At 55.1% G+C, this 14710-nt stretch overlaps 1 protein-coding gene across 1 annotated transcript in view; it reads left to right on the top strand.

Annotated features, from left to right (window-relative positions):
* Positions 1-2337: 2337 nt before the first annotated feature.
* The window catches only part of NECTIN1 (nectin cell adhesion molecule 1), a 62955-nt gene continuing 50582 nt past the window's right edge, over positions 2338-14710 (top strand). The window contains exon 1 of the mRNA XM_064634550.1: positions 2338-3009. Within this exon, the coding sequence (XP_064490620.1) occupies positions 2928-3009 (82 nt within the window). The 5' untranslated portion in view covers positions 2338-2927. The remainder of the gene's footprint in view (positions 3010-14710) is intronic.

Consider the following 14710-nt stretch of genomic DNA (forward strand, 5'->3'; position numbering starts at 1 on the left):
CCTCAGAGTGGTTCATGTGTTCCTATACCAGCAGTGGAAAGGATGGGGAACCTTTAAAACCCCTGCCCTATTATTGCAGGCACCATGGGATATAAAATAGTTAGGGGTCCTCTTTGATGTCTCTGGCTGGGATGAGCTTTAGAAACCATCCCAGTGAGGGTTAGAACAAGGAAAGAAAAAATTGGCTAAACCAGCTGCTCTAGCAAAGCAGAAGGCAGTCCCTGCAGCCCTCAGAGGACATGCACACAGAGACCTCCCCAAATCCAAAAAATAAGTCTGATGCAATTAAATATGTTACATATTATGATCTTCCTCCCCTAGAAATAACAAAAAACTGCCAAAGCAAAGAATTCTGCTCCTGCCTTTCCTGCTCATGCAGAAGTCCCCTTGGGCTTCACGGAAATTTTGGACTCACAAAATGCTGCGGAACAGGGGCCCCATGGCACTGTGTAATAAATCTTAGAAGTTAACAGCCAGAACTGTGCCAAATGTGATGGGTTCTGCTTTGTGCAGGATCATGAAAATAATACATTCTGGCTCAATAAGTCAGGCCTGATGCACCAGGGCGAATGGTCCACTGCTGCTGCTGCTATAAATGGATTTACATTTTTGTCTCACATGTTTGAGGTCTGGGATTTGGGAGGTCAAGGCCCAAGGTTCCACCTCAAGGCCAAGGCCCAAATCTCCCCATATTCCTGAAGGGAAATCTGAATTTCACCTTGGATGTAGCACTGCAGTGTCACCTGGAATGCAGAAAGCTGAGGTGTGGCTGCCCCACACATCTCAGCAGGGGCCAGTTCAGGGACAGTGACTGTACAGTAAATGGGAGATGGGAGAGTGTAACACTGGGAATAATGCAAGATGGAACATTGATAACGTGGGGGACTCCGTGGTAACTTCGAGAGTCCTGCCCAGGGGAGCAATGTCTCATTGGAGGTATCTCTTTAATGGAGTTGGGAAAAGAAATAATGAGACTTTATGGATTAAAACTGAAATTAAACCGATAAACACTCCACAGACAGGAAAACCAACCATCCCAAGGATGCTGGGAACACTCCACAGCCTGCCTGTCCACAAGGACGGGGGGTTGCACTCCTAAGCTCAGGTCTGCAGCTTTATGGAAGAGGCAGGAGGCAGAAATCATCAGGACAAGCTCAGCAGCCTCAGCTCCACAAGCAGGATGTCCAGAGGAATCCCAGTGGCCTTGCAGCCTGTGAATCTATTAACTAAACCTCATTACTACGTAATAACTTTTGTTATTTCGGAACAAACCTTGTATCTGGCTAATCCGCTTTGTTACAGAGCTGTCCATCCTTCCCTCGAACAGGAATTAACTTCTAAAGGAATTAAAAGGAGGAGGAAGCTGCCGAAGGGGTCCTCAGGGGTATCTTTTTATAGCTGCTGGCTGCCCCCTCCTCTCCCTTTTCCACTCTGTGTGGCATCCTTCCCCACTGGTTCTGTCCTTTTCTGCCTGCCAGGCATTGATTTGTTCCCGTGTTGTTCTAATGGAGCTTGAAATCAACGTGACTTTGTTGTTGGTTGTTGTCATTGTTGTTCACATCTTTGTTTGGGGTTCAGCATCCTCGCAGAGGCCAGGGCAGCTCGGGAGCCGGCGTTAGCAGGCTAAATGCCTCCTTAGCGAGGGATCCACAAAGGCTGTGTCTGTGTCCACATAATAAAGGCTGTTACAAAGCGCAGCAAACCGCTGCCTTCCCTCCTCCAGCTCACCAGCCCTTGTGCTGGCTCTGAATCCCCTCGCTTATCAGCACACACAGAGGGTGTCCAGAACAAGCTCCTTCTTTCAGCAGGCCCCGTGAAAAACGCTGGAGCAGCTACACCCGAGGCATCGAGGAGGAAACGCCGTAGTATCTACACCCCAGGCATCGGGGAGGGCAAATTTAGATCCCCCCGCGATGGTCGTGTCTGTTCGTGGAGGGTGTTTCTGTGTGTTGGATCTGGTAGGTGGGCACCTGGCACTGACAGAGGCGCGGCCCGACGGGGACCCAGGAACAAGCCTCAAGTCCACAAAACCCGGGGTGCTGAGGCAGGAGCACCTCGGGAAACCCACAGAGAGGCGCCCCTGGGCCGCGAGATGCGCCCGGACACGGCGAACAAAGCCCAGCTGCCACCGCAGCCGCCAACATCTGCCAACAGCTGGAGGGGGCGGGAGCCGCGGGGGGCGGGGGGCGAGCCCGGCCACCCCTCCCTGCCCGGTTTTCCCGCATCCCCGCATCCCTGCAAAGGGTTAAGGCTGCGCCCTCCTTCCGCCGAGCGCTGACATCACGCGGGAGAGGCTCCGCCCGCGGGCCGTGCGTGTGTTCTCCGTGTGTGCGAGTGCGAGAGCGGCCCCGCCGAGCCCCGCCAGCCCAGCCCGGGCACCCGCGCCCCCCGCCCCGCGGCCGGCCCGGCCCCCGCGCCCCCCGCCCGGCCATGGAGCACCGCAGCGAGCCCCGCATCCCTCTGTGAGCCCCGCCGGGCCCCCCCGGCGCCCCGCGCAGGGCAAGGGCAGCGGGCGGGGGCTGCCGAAGAGCCCGGAGCCACGGGAACCGCCGCAGCCCGCGGAGGGCTCTGCCTCGCCGCTCTTTATTTGTTTTGCTTCCCTTTTTTTCTTTCTTCTTCCCTTTTTTTTTTTTTTTTTAATTTTTTTTTTAAATAGCATTTTTTTCCCCCTCCCCTCCCCTTCTCACTGTGCTGCCCCGCGGATGTGCGGAGCTCCCCCCCCGGAGCCCTCCCGCCCTCCCGCCGCCTCTTTGTCCTCCCGCACCCACCTACATTTTTTTACATTTTAATATTTTTATTTTTTTATTTTTTTTTTTGCAACCAGACCTGAGCATCACCGCGGGGCGGGGAGGGTTGGGGCGGGGGGGAGACCCCGCGGGGCTGCTGCCAAGACCGACCCCTTTGCCCATCGCTCCTAAGGAACTCTCATGGCTTCACGGCTGCAGACAAGTTGCCGTGCATCGTGGTGGACTATCGGAGTTTGCATCCTGGCGGCCGCGCTCCTACCAGGTGAGACGGTCCCCCCGGGGGGCGATGGGCTCCGCCGGGGCTCCGTGGGGACGGGGGACAGCCCCGGAGGGGGGCTGCGGGGTGCCCGTGGGGGAAAGGGGTGCGGGGAAGGGCGGCACCGGCGTTTTGGGGTGCGCGCCCGGGTCTGGAGCAGGTGTGGGAGCATCTGTGCGAGGGTGGGAGAGGGTCGGGGCCGGTGTGAGCCCCGGCTCGGCTCGGAACAACACGCCCGTTTGTTTGGGAAGCAGCTGCAGGCAGCGGGTTTGGAGCCCGGGGAGCTGAGGCCGTTTGTTTGCTTTTTTGGATGGAGCGGCGTCTAGCGAGGCGCGGCAGCCAGGCTTCCCGGGAAAGGCGGCCACGAGGCAGGGCACGGAGCGCAGATGTTTCGGGAGGAGCGATGGAGGGTTTCAGCTCTCCAGCATCCCCGAAACCCCCGCTCCCCTTCACACACACACACACACTTCCCACGGGCTCCTTTGGCGGAGGGGCTGGACCGCTCCCAGGTTTCAGAGCTTCCTTTCGCTGCTTTTGCGCTTGGCTGCCTGACGGCACCTTATTCATCACTTTGGTTCCGATCCATCCCTTTGGTTCCGATCCATCCCTTTGGTTCCGATCCATCCCTGGAAAGGAGGAGACGGGCAGGGCTGTGGATCGGCTGCTCCCCGGCTCGTTGGACCCAGCCGGGCGGTGGCAGAACAGCCCGTGTGTCCCCTCCCCGGGCTCGGTGCTGCCCTGGGCTCCAGCACAGCTCTGGGAAGCGGGAGAGTGACCCACTTTGGGAAGTGCCCTGCGGGGACTCATTTATTCTGCTCCAGTGCAGAGGGGGTTAATGCCATCCTGGAGGGCTTTCCGGAGTCGGAGCCATGGAAAAGGGATCGGCAGTCTGGGTTTACAGTTTGTGAATGAGCCCAGAGATGCAAATAGAGCCGGCGGTTGCCTTTTTGGGACTAGGCTGCTGGTGGCTGGGGCGGGAGTGCTGGCAGCGGGCACATGTGCCACCCCGGGTCGGCATCCAGCCTTCTGCAGGGGTGAGAGGCAGCCTGTGCCTGCAGCAGGAGTGGGATCTGCAGCTGGAGAGAAGTTGCAGGGAAGGCAGGGTGGAATTGCCTCCACTCCTCTGTTTGGGCTGGGGCTGTGTCTGAGAAGAGCAGCCAGGCTGGCTTGGGCTGTGACTCTGAGATGTGGCCGCAGATAGCAAGGTCTGAGCCGAAGGACGGTCCAGCAGGGGAAATGCCAGGGCCCAGAGTTTCCTGGTACTGGCAAAGATTGATGATAACACCCAGGGCACGGGAGATAACAGGGCACAGTGACTGGATGGTCCGGCTAAAATGGATGAGGACAGAGGTGAAATGGGAGGAGGGGGTGGTCCAGTAACCAGGGAGACTGTGAGAGAGAAAAGGTTAACAGGGTGATGAGAAAACGGGGCTGGGTATGGCTCTGTATTCCCAGGACAAAGGGATCTGCTGTGCATTGCAAAAAGAGGTGAGGGAAGGGACAGCCTCGGGCTCCCTGTGCTCCTTGTGCTGTCAGGCAGGTGCCTGGCTGGGCTCTGGCTCCTCACAAGATGTCTCAGAACTTTCCATGCCATTCTTCACCCGATCTTCCTTCTTTCTCATCCTTCCACCCGGCAGCCCCAGGCAGGAAACCCTCCCCACAACCCCTGGGAAAGGCACAGGAGGTGGGGTAATGCCGTGGTGACTGTGCCGGGCAAACCAAAAGGGATTTATGCTCCCCCTAGTCCCTCTAGGAATTGCTTTCACCAAGGAGACACACAGTGACCCTGACACAGCCTGGCATCTCACCTTGTCCTGCCAAGAGAGACTTTTTCCCCCCCACTCATCCCATTTTTGGCTGTTCCCAAGGCTTTGCTGCCAGCAGTGGAGCGGACTCGTCTCCTACCACTGCAGTAGCGTGGTAGTTTGTCTTGCACTGTCCCGCTGACAGCTCTGCCAGGATCAGCCAGTGGTGCATCTAGTGGTGCCTTGCCAAGCCAAGGGGACAGCCAGCTCCGCAGTGATCCAGGAGGATAATCCTTCCCAAACCCTGGCCCGGGATCACCAGTGCCCTGCAGCCTGTGTGGGCGACACTCTCGGCCGGACCAGTTTGGTGGTGGTGGTGGTGGGTGCACCACAGCTGCAGGAACATCTGAGCCCGTGTTACACATTTGTTCATTCATTTATTTTGTTGCTTTGGGTTCGTTTTGGGTGCGCCGGGGATGGATCCAGAGCTGCAGGGAAGGACCAGCACAGTGCTGTGCTCGGTGCTGCACACAGACACAGCAGACTGGCAGTCCTTGCTGGACCCCAGGTCTGGGTGCCTTTATCAGGCAGGTAATGCCTCAAATTCAAGTGCATTGTGCCAAATTCAGCTGAGGATATATATATATATATTTATATATTTATATTTATATTTTTATATTTATATATATATATATATATATATATATATATATATATATATATATATATATATATATATATATATATAAAACAAGCCATATGTAAGCTTTGAATGCAGACAAGCTTGCTTTTCAAGAAGCAAGGGAACTCAGGATCCGCTACTGTAAATGAATAGGAGCTGTGGAATTTTTGGCAAATGTGGGTTCTCAGCCTCCAAGAAGGATGAGAGGAAAGCAGAAGGCACTGCTTTCTTTCTGGGAAGCCTTTCATGTCCGTCTGATCAATGCCATTTCATTCTGTTCCCATCCACGTTCGCTGCCTCCCCCTTCACATAATGTTAGCTTTTTTTTTTTTTTCCCCTGATAAGGAAATAAAAGTTCCCTGCTGTAAAAGCTGTAAGGAGTCTCTTATAAAAATCTGCTTTACAAATTATCTTTACCGCGATCGGTTCAATCGCCCAGAACGGATTCAATTCGTGGCTCCTGCAGCCTTCGGTGCACATCTGCCCATCCAGTTGGAACCAGGTATCAACTCACGCTACATTAGGGCTTCCAGATCCTGATACCAACAGGGGCTCCTGCAAAGCCCTGGGGGAAGGGCAGGAGGGTTCCACTGCAGAGTTTCAGAACACTCGCAGTTAAATTTATGCTTTACAAGTTTTAACAGTCTGTCTGTTTAATCCCTGCCCTGAAACTCGTATGGCTCGAGGTGCAGCCACCCAGAGCAGAGGCTTCATCCTGTGCTCCGTCCTGCATCTGCACATCTGGGCCTCTGTTTCCAAGTGCTCCCCTCTGTCTGGGGACAAATTCCTGTCTGCTGTGGCTGGGCTGCCTCCTGGGCTCCCAGAGGGGCCTGTGAACACTTTGCAAAGTGCTTTGAGATGCTCTGCAGGGGAGAGCTGCAGAGGTGGCTGAAGCTTTGACACACTGTTTTTCCATCAAAAGCAGCATTGCCTGAGCTGTAGTGACCTGGAGGGCTGAGGTCAAGCTTGGCTGCAGCTGGAGGGAGGGTTCGTTTTTGGCGAGGTACAACAGCTCTCTGGAGTGCTGGGAATAGTCAAAGTGTGTCACTGCAGGATCTGGTCCATCTTGTACTTTATAGAGCTGCTTTAATATCCCACAGCAGCTTCCAAAACGCAAAAAAAAACCAAACCAAACCCAGTTGCCAGAGTCTTGTTCAGCCTTTGGTTTGAGTTCTTGGTTGTTATTTTTTGATTTCCCCCGCCTGTCTGCTCCCAAAACTCGGAAACGACAGCATGGGGCTATTTCAGGAAGGCAAAGCGTGTCTTTTGCTGGTGTTTTCTCGTTAAACCTGGCTCTCTGCAGCCCAACCGACCCGTCGAGTTTTCCCCCGCTGTGCTGAGCTCATGGGTGTGTGGGTGAGGCGACAGGCTGGGTGAGAGCCAGCTCAGCCCACGAGCAGGAGGGCGTCTGCCCCGTGGCCAGGGCCAGGGCTGGCCCTGCTTGCTGCTGTTTGCTCTCTGAACCAGCAGAGTTAATCAGGCACGAGCTGCCAGCCCAGTGCACATGGAGCCATCAGCAAAGAGTCCGCAGGGGCACCCCCACATCCAGCAGCACATCCAGAGGGTGCTGGGAAGGAGCCTGGCACTGCAGCTGGACCTGCCACAAAGCCCAGCTTAAAGGGAGGCACCGGAGGGATCCTTTGGGCACCGCTCACACCTCGGCTGAGTCACCAAGGGAACCAGAAGAGCCGGTTGTCCTGACCTGCTTCCCAAGCCTGCTCTTCCACGGGCACCTCTGGCCCTCTGCTAGTGCCCCCGAGGCTGGGGACAGCCCGGGGGGAGGGCAGTGAGTGGCCACCACCAGCCAGGGGAAGGCTCTTTGCCCTTCTGCAGTGCCCTGAGGGGTTACACAGGAGTGGTGGGGCAGCACCAGGGCAAAATGATTTTTTAATCACCAGATCCCAGAATGGTTTGGGTTGGAAGGGACCTTAAAGATCATCTCCTTCCAACCCCCCTGCCACGGGCAGGGACGCCTCCCACTAGACCAGCTTGCTCAAAGGCAAGGTTTTTTGGAAGAGCAGGAGCCAGGCTGCCTGTGGGTGCTGCAGGATGAGTTGGTCAGTCCTCATGTGGATGGCCACAGCCCTCAGGGCTGCTGAGAGAGGCTTTGCCTCTTGCAACATCTGGAGGTGTTGCTGGAGGTGGTGGTGGCTCTTGCTCAGTGCCTTTCTCAGCCCAGCCAGGCTTATCAGTGCAAAAAGCAGAAGAAACAAATGAGGGAGGGACAAAGGTACTCCAATCTCACAGCCCCCAGAGATCCTGCTTCCTCAAATACGTCAGATTAAATCAGGGCAGCCCTGATGAAGGGTGAGCTGGTGCCGCCAGCCACGGGAGCTGGGACCCAGTTTGCACTGGAGACACTCATTGTGTTAATTACCAGAGCTCAGCCATCCCAGCATGGAGAATTCCACAGCCAGGGCTCCCTAACCCACATTAGTGTGCCAGGTGAAAATTTGTTTAACTAAGGAGGGAAACCTCTTGTGATACATCCTCCTACTTTCCTCCTGGCTGCTGTTAAGCCACAGATATTCTCCTGGGTGTACAGTTTTGTTTGCTTCTCCTGGTGAAGGTTTAGTCCAGACTAGATGGATGCACATACTCACATACCCTCCCAGCCGGGTTTTCAAGGGGAACACCCTCTTCCCATAGCAGAATAAAATGCAGAAATATCACTCATAGGGGAGTCTGTGACTGAGAGCCTGTGGCAGCCAGGCAGTCACCTCCCTGTCCTTCCCCTGTGCCACCACACTGGGTTTAAAGTCCTGCATTTCCAACCCCATCTCTGTCACACGGAGAAACGGGAAGCGAAACTTGCAGGCTCAAGGGCTGCCCTTCCCAGCACTGTGTTATTTTATCTGCCCTGTGCTGTCACCTCTGTGTGTCCTGGGCTCCAAGGGCACCCCAGGGACACGTGGGGAGTTCAACACCTGCTGCCCATCCCGTGTTCCTCCCCGTCTGGGGGCTGGTGCAGCCAGTCACACACACTGGCTTCAGCAAAGCTGCGGCAGCTCTCGGCTCTGCTGCAGTCCCAAGGCAGATAAACAGCAGCTACTGGGCACGAGAGGAGGAGAGAGCTTCAGTCCCTTGCTATTCCCCAGCCTGGGAGGACAGGAGGTCCCAGACTGGGGAGGCACAGGGGAAATCTGGCTCAGTGGTCCCTGCTCCCTTCAGCGTCTCTGTGGGGTGCTGGGGGTGGGTGAGGAGGAACGGACCCAACTTGATGAACCATCTCTTCTCCATTACCCCATCATAAAGCAGTCCCTGCAGGAGGTTTATAATCCTCCTTTGACATTATTTGGAGTGATGCAAGAGAGAAGCCTTTCTAAGCACTGTCCATCCAACACTGCCTCTTTCCCTCACTCTGCTCCTGGCTCTGAGCCAGACCAGTTGGGGACTGGTGTAGGCACTGCTTTCCATCCCCACTCAGCCCACAGGTGGGCAGGGAGAAGAGCTTAAGAGAGGCAGGATCAGTGTGGCTCTCCTCCCTGGAAGTTAAAACCCAGGGATGGGGTTTTCTGTTCCCCATCCCAGCCGATTTTCCTTGCTAGCTGCGGGAAACAGCAAAGTGGCTCCATCTGCTCCCAACCATGCAGGGATGCTACAGCTGCAGAACAGGACCTGCAAATCACATCCCTGCCTCGGAGCAGCGGCAGGCACCAGATGGACCACCTGGCTAGGAGACAGCAGGTACTCCCAAGCCTGGTTAGTCAAGAGGACTCAGCCTCCATCTCTCTTCTCAGCACTTCTCTCTCTACCTGGGGAAACGCTGTCATCAGGCTGAGCCAGAGTCCATTTTTCTTTTCTCGTGGAGGATCCATTCCTCCCCTCCCCGTGCTAGAGCGAGGCATCCAGAGGCTTGTCCAGGAGTGACAGGGTGTCCATGCAGCTCCCAGCCAGTGGCCAACATCCAGCCTTTCTGCTCTGGTGATGGGAGAGAGCCCTTCCCAGCACAAAGGCCTGTCTGTGCAGGAGATGAGAGGGCTGGAATGAAGTGCTGTGTGGCCACCTGAGAGCAGAACCAGCTTTGTTCACTGTGCTGCAGTGGAGGGTCTGGAGCCACATCCCATGGACCCAGTGGGGATGCTGCATTTCAGCTGGTATCTGCCTTTTGCACTGAGGATCTGACACGTGGCAAAAGCAGGTTTCATTTCTTATCCCCTGGCAGGAGACCCTCTGGATTGAGGGAATACTGGTGGAGGAGCTTTTCACTGACCATTGGCACTGTCCCTAGGAAAGATAGCCCAAGGGGACAGTCTGGGGGCAGGGTTCTGGCTGTGGACTCAGGGTCTGATGCTGATGTGTAGAAGAGGCTGATGTGACTCAAGAGCTCAAGCAAAGGCCTGTAATTAGAGGTTGTTGTGCTGAGTGTCCTGACAAAGCCAGGGGTTACAAATGGTCTGTGATGGGCAGAAGTCATAGACCCAGGGGAGAGTTTAATCTGATGAGCAGGGTTTAATGGGAGGCACATACAGAGGGCTGGAGAGTTGAGGAGGAAGGTCAGGGTTTCTGTCTTTTCCTGATTTCTGTACAGACCAGCTTTAAACAGCGTGGTATGTTAGTCTGTGTGAGGAACTGTGGCACTCAGGGCAGGGAAGAGCAGCAAGTGAGCAATGAACCCTTGGGCTGTCCTTGAATAGCCCAAAGAAATGAGCCAGCTCAGCTCAGAATCCTGTGACAGAGGAGTTATCAGTTCTGCAGAGTCATAACCCACCCCTCACCCAAACCCACGGCCCTGAGGGAGGTTCCCCCTGCCTTGAAACATCTCCTCGTTCTCCCACTGAACTGGGGCTAGAAGTAACACCATACAAAGCTTGCAGTCAGGACACTGTTTTCACTGGAGAATTAAAGCTGCATCAAGCTATGGCTACTTTTTTCTTAGGAAGAGGTGTCAAATGGGCTTTACTATTTGACTTTTCTTGGGCAGGATAATCAGCAGACTCCTTGTAGGCAAAGCCCAGAGTCACATTCCTACCAGTGCTGATGGCCTTCCTAGCCTGGGGGTGCCAAAACTGGAGGAAATGTTAAGGACAGATAATCAAGGTCAGTTTAGGAGCTCTAAGAAGATCTTCTCTATTCTGGAGAGGTTGTATTTCCTTGCTGCTCTTGCCTGTCACCTCCCTTAGCCAAGGCCTGTGCCAGTGCTGTTTTAAGAGCTGCAGCAGAAGGCAACAGTGAGTGATTTTGGTGGTGCACAGCAGAGACAACTGCACAGGCTGTTCATCCCTGGGCCTGTTTGTGCTCTTCCCCTTGCCAGCTGCACCAGCACTGGCTGGGGACCGTGCTGGAGGGAGGGATGTCTCTGGATATGGGGGAGAACCAAGGCTGTGCCCATTTATGGCCGCGAAGGATCGGGGATGTGTTGCATAGCAGCATCCTTGCCATGCTGTGATTCCCATCAGCTGCCAGTTTCCATGGGATACAGGACCCCTCTTGGCTCTCCAGCAGTGCTGCTGGGTGCTCTCAGTCTGAGCACTGCGCCCCAGGGCCGGGCAGGATGGGAGGTTTTGCTCGGGAAGGGTGAGTTCACTCTGTGCCCCAAGGGGCTGAGGAAGGGGCAGTGTCAGCCCCCCTTCCTGCAGGGCAGAGGGCTGGGGCAGCCCCCCAGTGCCTGTGTGCTGAGCTGGGCTGGTGTGGGAGCAGGAGAGGCCAGGAGCAACGTGTGTGTGAGCTTTGTGAAGAGACTTTTACTAGTGATGGGGCTGAGCTTTGCCAAACTTATCCCATGCTCGGGTTCAGCAGGGAAGGTGGGGGAGGGCTTATTGGGATCGCCCGGCAGAGGGAGTGATTACAGCGTGCTCTGATCTTCAGAGGCAGCTTGTTTGGGGATTTGCTCGGTGCTGTGATGCCTGATGGGTGTGCTCGTGAATCCCTTTGATAGGAGCTGAATAGGATCCTTTTGGGAGGATGGCAGCAGTCCTGGCAAGGGGTGGGAGGGATGGGAGGGAGAGAGGCTTGCACAGAGCACAGCTTGTGAAAGGGGGAATGTTCTCTGTGCCTGGGAACCCAGCAGGGAATGAGGAGCAGGATTGAGTTTGGCAGGAGGAGGGATGCAGTGGTTGCAGGGGAGGGCAGTTCCCTGGCAGTTCATCTTTGGGGTCCTCCAGGAGAGCCAGGCTGAGAACTGCCACCTCAGTGCACCTCCCGTGGCAGAGCTGCCCTGCAGCCTCATCTAATTCGTGCTCAGTCAGCTGTTGGCAGCATTTCCTAGATGACCACCAAAAAAACCCACCCCACCCTGCACAGGGAAGGAATCATGAACCAACCAGAGGATGGCAAAGTATCAGAAAGGAAAACTGGCCCGGAGATCCTGCCCAAGGTGGTGGGTGGATCCCCTGCCCCAAAGGTGTCCTTGGCACATCAGGAACACACCGCTCCAGTGGCCAGAACACCTCGTGGGCTCTGCCCTGGCTCTGACTGCAGTGCCATGTCCTTCAGTTGACACCCTCCCTGCGTCCTGGTGCCCATCCCTGCTGTGCCTGGCTCCTGGCCTGGCAAACCAGCCTGCTGCTCCCGTGAGGGTGCTGCTGTGCTGAGCCACGTCGGCCCAACTCCCATGGGACGTTATCCCAGACACCAAGCGAGCAGGGACAGGGCAGGAGTCGATTTGCATTTGCTGCTGGTTCAGTCGGGAAGGAACCTTTATCCCCTGACTCCCCCAGTCCTTCTGGGAGTTTGATTTCTCAGCTCACAACAGAACGACGGTGGTAGGAATGAATTCTCTGGGGCTAATATTGCCAGCTATCACATCGTGGAAGGAAAATTCTTTCTTTCATGGCATGGCAGGAACAGACTTTCAGAAATGTACCCTGATTTTTAAATACCCTTTTCGCCTGTGGTGTAAATACTGAAATGTGTTTTTCCTCTCCCCTCTCTCTCGGAGTTTAAAAATATCGCTAGCCCGGGGAGGTGCATCTTTCAGCGAGATTTATAACGGCTGCTCTCAAGTGATGTGGAAAATGAGCCTCCCTCTGCCCCATCCAGCCTGGCACCTTCCAAGAATTTATTTCCTTTATTTGCGTGGAGCCTAGGAATACTTAGAGGCTGCGGCTCCACCCAAGCACTCTAATTATTTAAAGTTTTGTTTATGGCCAGTCTCTGGGGAGCTGAGTAGGTCCGGGCTGCTGATCCTTCCCTCCTCTGGGTAATTCAGCCCTGCATTACTGCCTTTTGATAATGATCAACAAATCACAGTTGCTGTATCTGTTGCCCACGATGGATCACCCTGGATGGAGCAGGACACGCGTGGCCTCCCGGGTGAGCACAAAGCTGTGGCTCATCGAGCCCTGCTCAGTGCCCCGTGCTGTGCCTGTGCCGAGCTGCCTCGTGGCTTGGCCAGTGATCCCACGCTCAGTTTTGGCTCTGGCAGCTGCTGGGAACCTGCTTCCATGGGGGTGGCCGAGCACTGCTGGGCAGGCAGGGGCTGGGATTGCCAAGAGATAGCGAGGAGGAGGAGGAGGAGGAGGAGGAGGAGGAGGAGGAGGGAGGCTCCTTCTTTGGCACGTTTGGGCTCTGCTGGTGGCCAATTTCCACCTCTATAACCAAACTGTGGCTGCCTCTGGTCTTACCCTGATGCTGCACCTCCTTCCCACAGCACCCCTCCGTCCCCATCTCTGCCTCCCTGCTCTGCCCAGCTGGGGGGTTCAGGCCATCTCTCCCCTTTAACCTGCTTGGCCAAAGGCAGGCTGGAGAGTTTTGGCAGTCAGGGGCTCGTTTCCCACCCCTGTGGAAAAGCTTCCCAGCCTCAGGAGAGCTCCCTGATCCCGAGGAATCTGTAGTCTCTGGGAGCCTCGTGGCTGCCAGCGCCTCTGCTCCCGTCACGCTCCGTGGTGAAGAGACAGCGAGAGAGATTTTGATTAGGTTATGACAAGCAACAGAGAGATGGAGTGAGAGCTGCAGTCTGCCTATTGTAATTCCAATTAGGAGGGGTAATGTGGCCAAAGCCTGACAGCTGTATTGATCCCAGCTTTGTATGGGGAGGACCTAGAACAGCAGTTTTCCAAGGTCCCCGGGGCCGAGCACATGAACAGCTGTGGGGCAGGGGAGGAGGAGAAGGGCCTGTTTTTAGTGGAGCACAGGAACAGGCAACTGCATCTCACCATCCAGAGTGCCAGAGCCAGCCTGCTAGTTAAGCTCTCTCTGGATTTACCTCAAAAATCTGTGCTGCAAAGTCCCCTTGAACCCCTTCAGGATTCCTTTCCACCTGCATGATGAAGCAGGTTTCTTCTTGGTGTGCACGTGGGATGAGTTTGTCAAGCCTCAGTTTCTGCCCTAGACAGAGTGTACCCAAGGAAAATAAATCAGCAGCGATCTCCCTGCCGGGGAACAAAAGCCCGGGGCTGCATGGGCAGGGGGAGGAAGGGGGAGTTTCCCTCTCACACTTGAAGGCAACTCCTCAAGGTCAGAGCTGAGGCAGGCTGGCAGGGACTGTGGGCAGGCTGTTTGTGCAGATGCTGTCTCAGCTGTACCCTTTCTGTGGCGAAGGGGAGGACTCCAATTTGCAGTTTTGCTGGTATTGATCTGAGACCTTGCACTGCCTCTAAACTCACTTTGGAAATAAAAGGCTGAAATCATTCTCTTCAAGTATATATATATATTTTTTTTTTTTGTATTCTTGACATTTCAAATGCTGCCGTGCCCGTGGAGTACCTTACAGCACCTCAGTGGAAATGGGAATATCTGCTGCCTCACACCGACTCCTACCAGGCATGAATCAGCTTTTACTTACAGGGAAAGAATGGCCTGGAGGTGATGGCAAAGGCAGGCTGAGCTCAGAAGGGCTGGCAGCAGTTCTTGGCTTTGCCACAAGCTCCCTGGAATATCCTTGGCCGGCTCCCTTCACCTCTGAGTGCCTTTCCTTGTCAGGAGCTGCTGGTGGCTGTCGGTGGCCGTCCCTCTCTGCTGTGCTCACACTGCCCCGTGTCTGCAGGGTGCCTTGCACAGCTCATCTTCCCAGCCTCACTCCACCTGAGCAGGAGACCACTTACAAAGCTCAGGGAAAGGCGACTCCCCTTTATTTTGGCATTTTCCAGAGCAACTCCCTGCCCAAGGATTTTAGAAGACAGGAAATGCTTTTGTGTAGATTGATGTACAAATATTCTGGCAGTGCAGACACTGGACCCAGTTTGTGGCTGCTCTGAGTGTGTGATGTGTGGGTTGACATCATGGAAGTGGGTGAACATGGTCCATTAATCCAAAGGTCTCTTGATTTCTCGCTCTGCTGGTTTTGCATTTGGGTCACTTCTGGTTTCCAGTCGCTGTCTGGGGGGGCTGCAGGTAGGTG

This window comes from Pseudopipra pipra, chromosome 23, assembly GCF_036250125.1.
Source record: "Pseudopipra pipra isolate bDixPip1 chromosome 23, bDixPip1.hap1, whole genome shotgun sequence".
Lineage (NCBI taxonomy): Eukaryota > Metazoa > Chordata > Aves > Passeriformes > Pipridae > Pseudopipra > Pseudopipra pipra.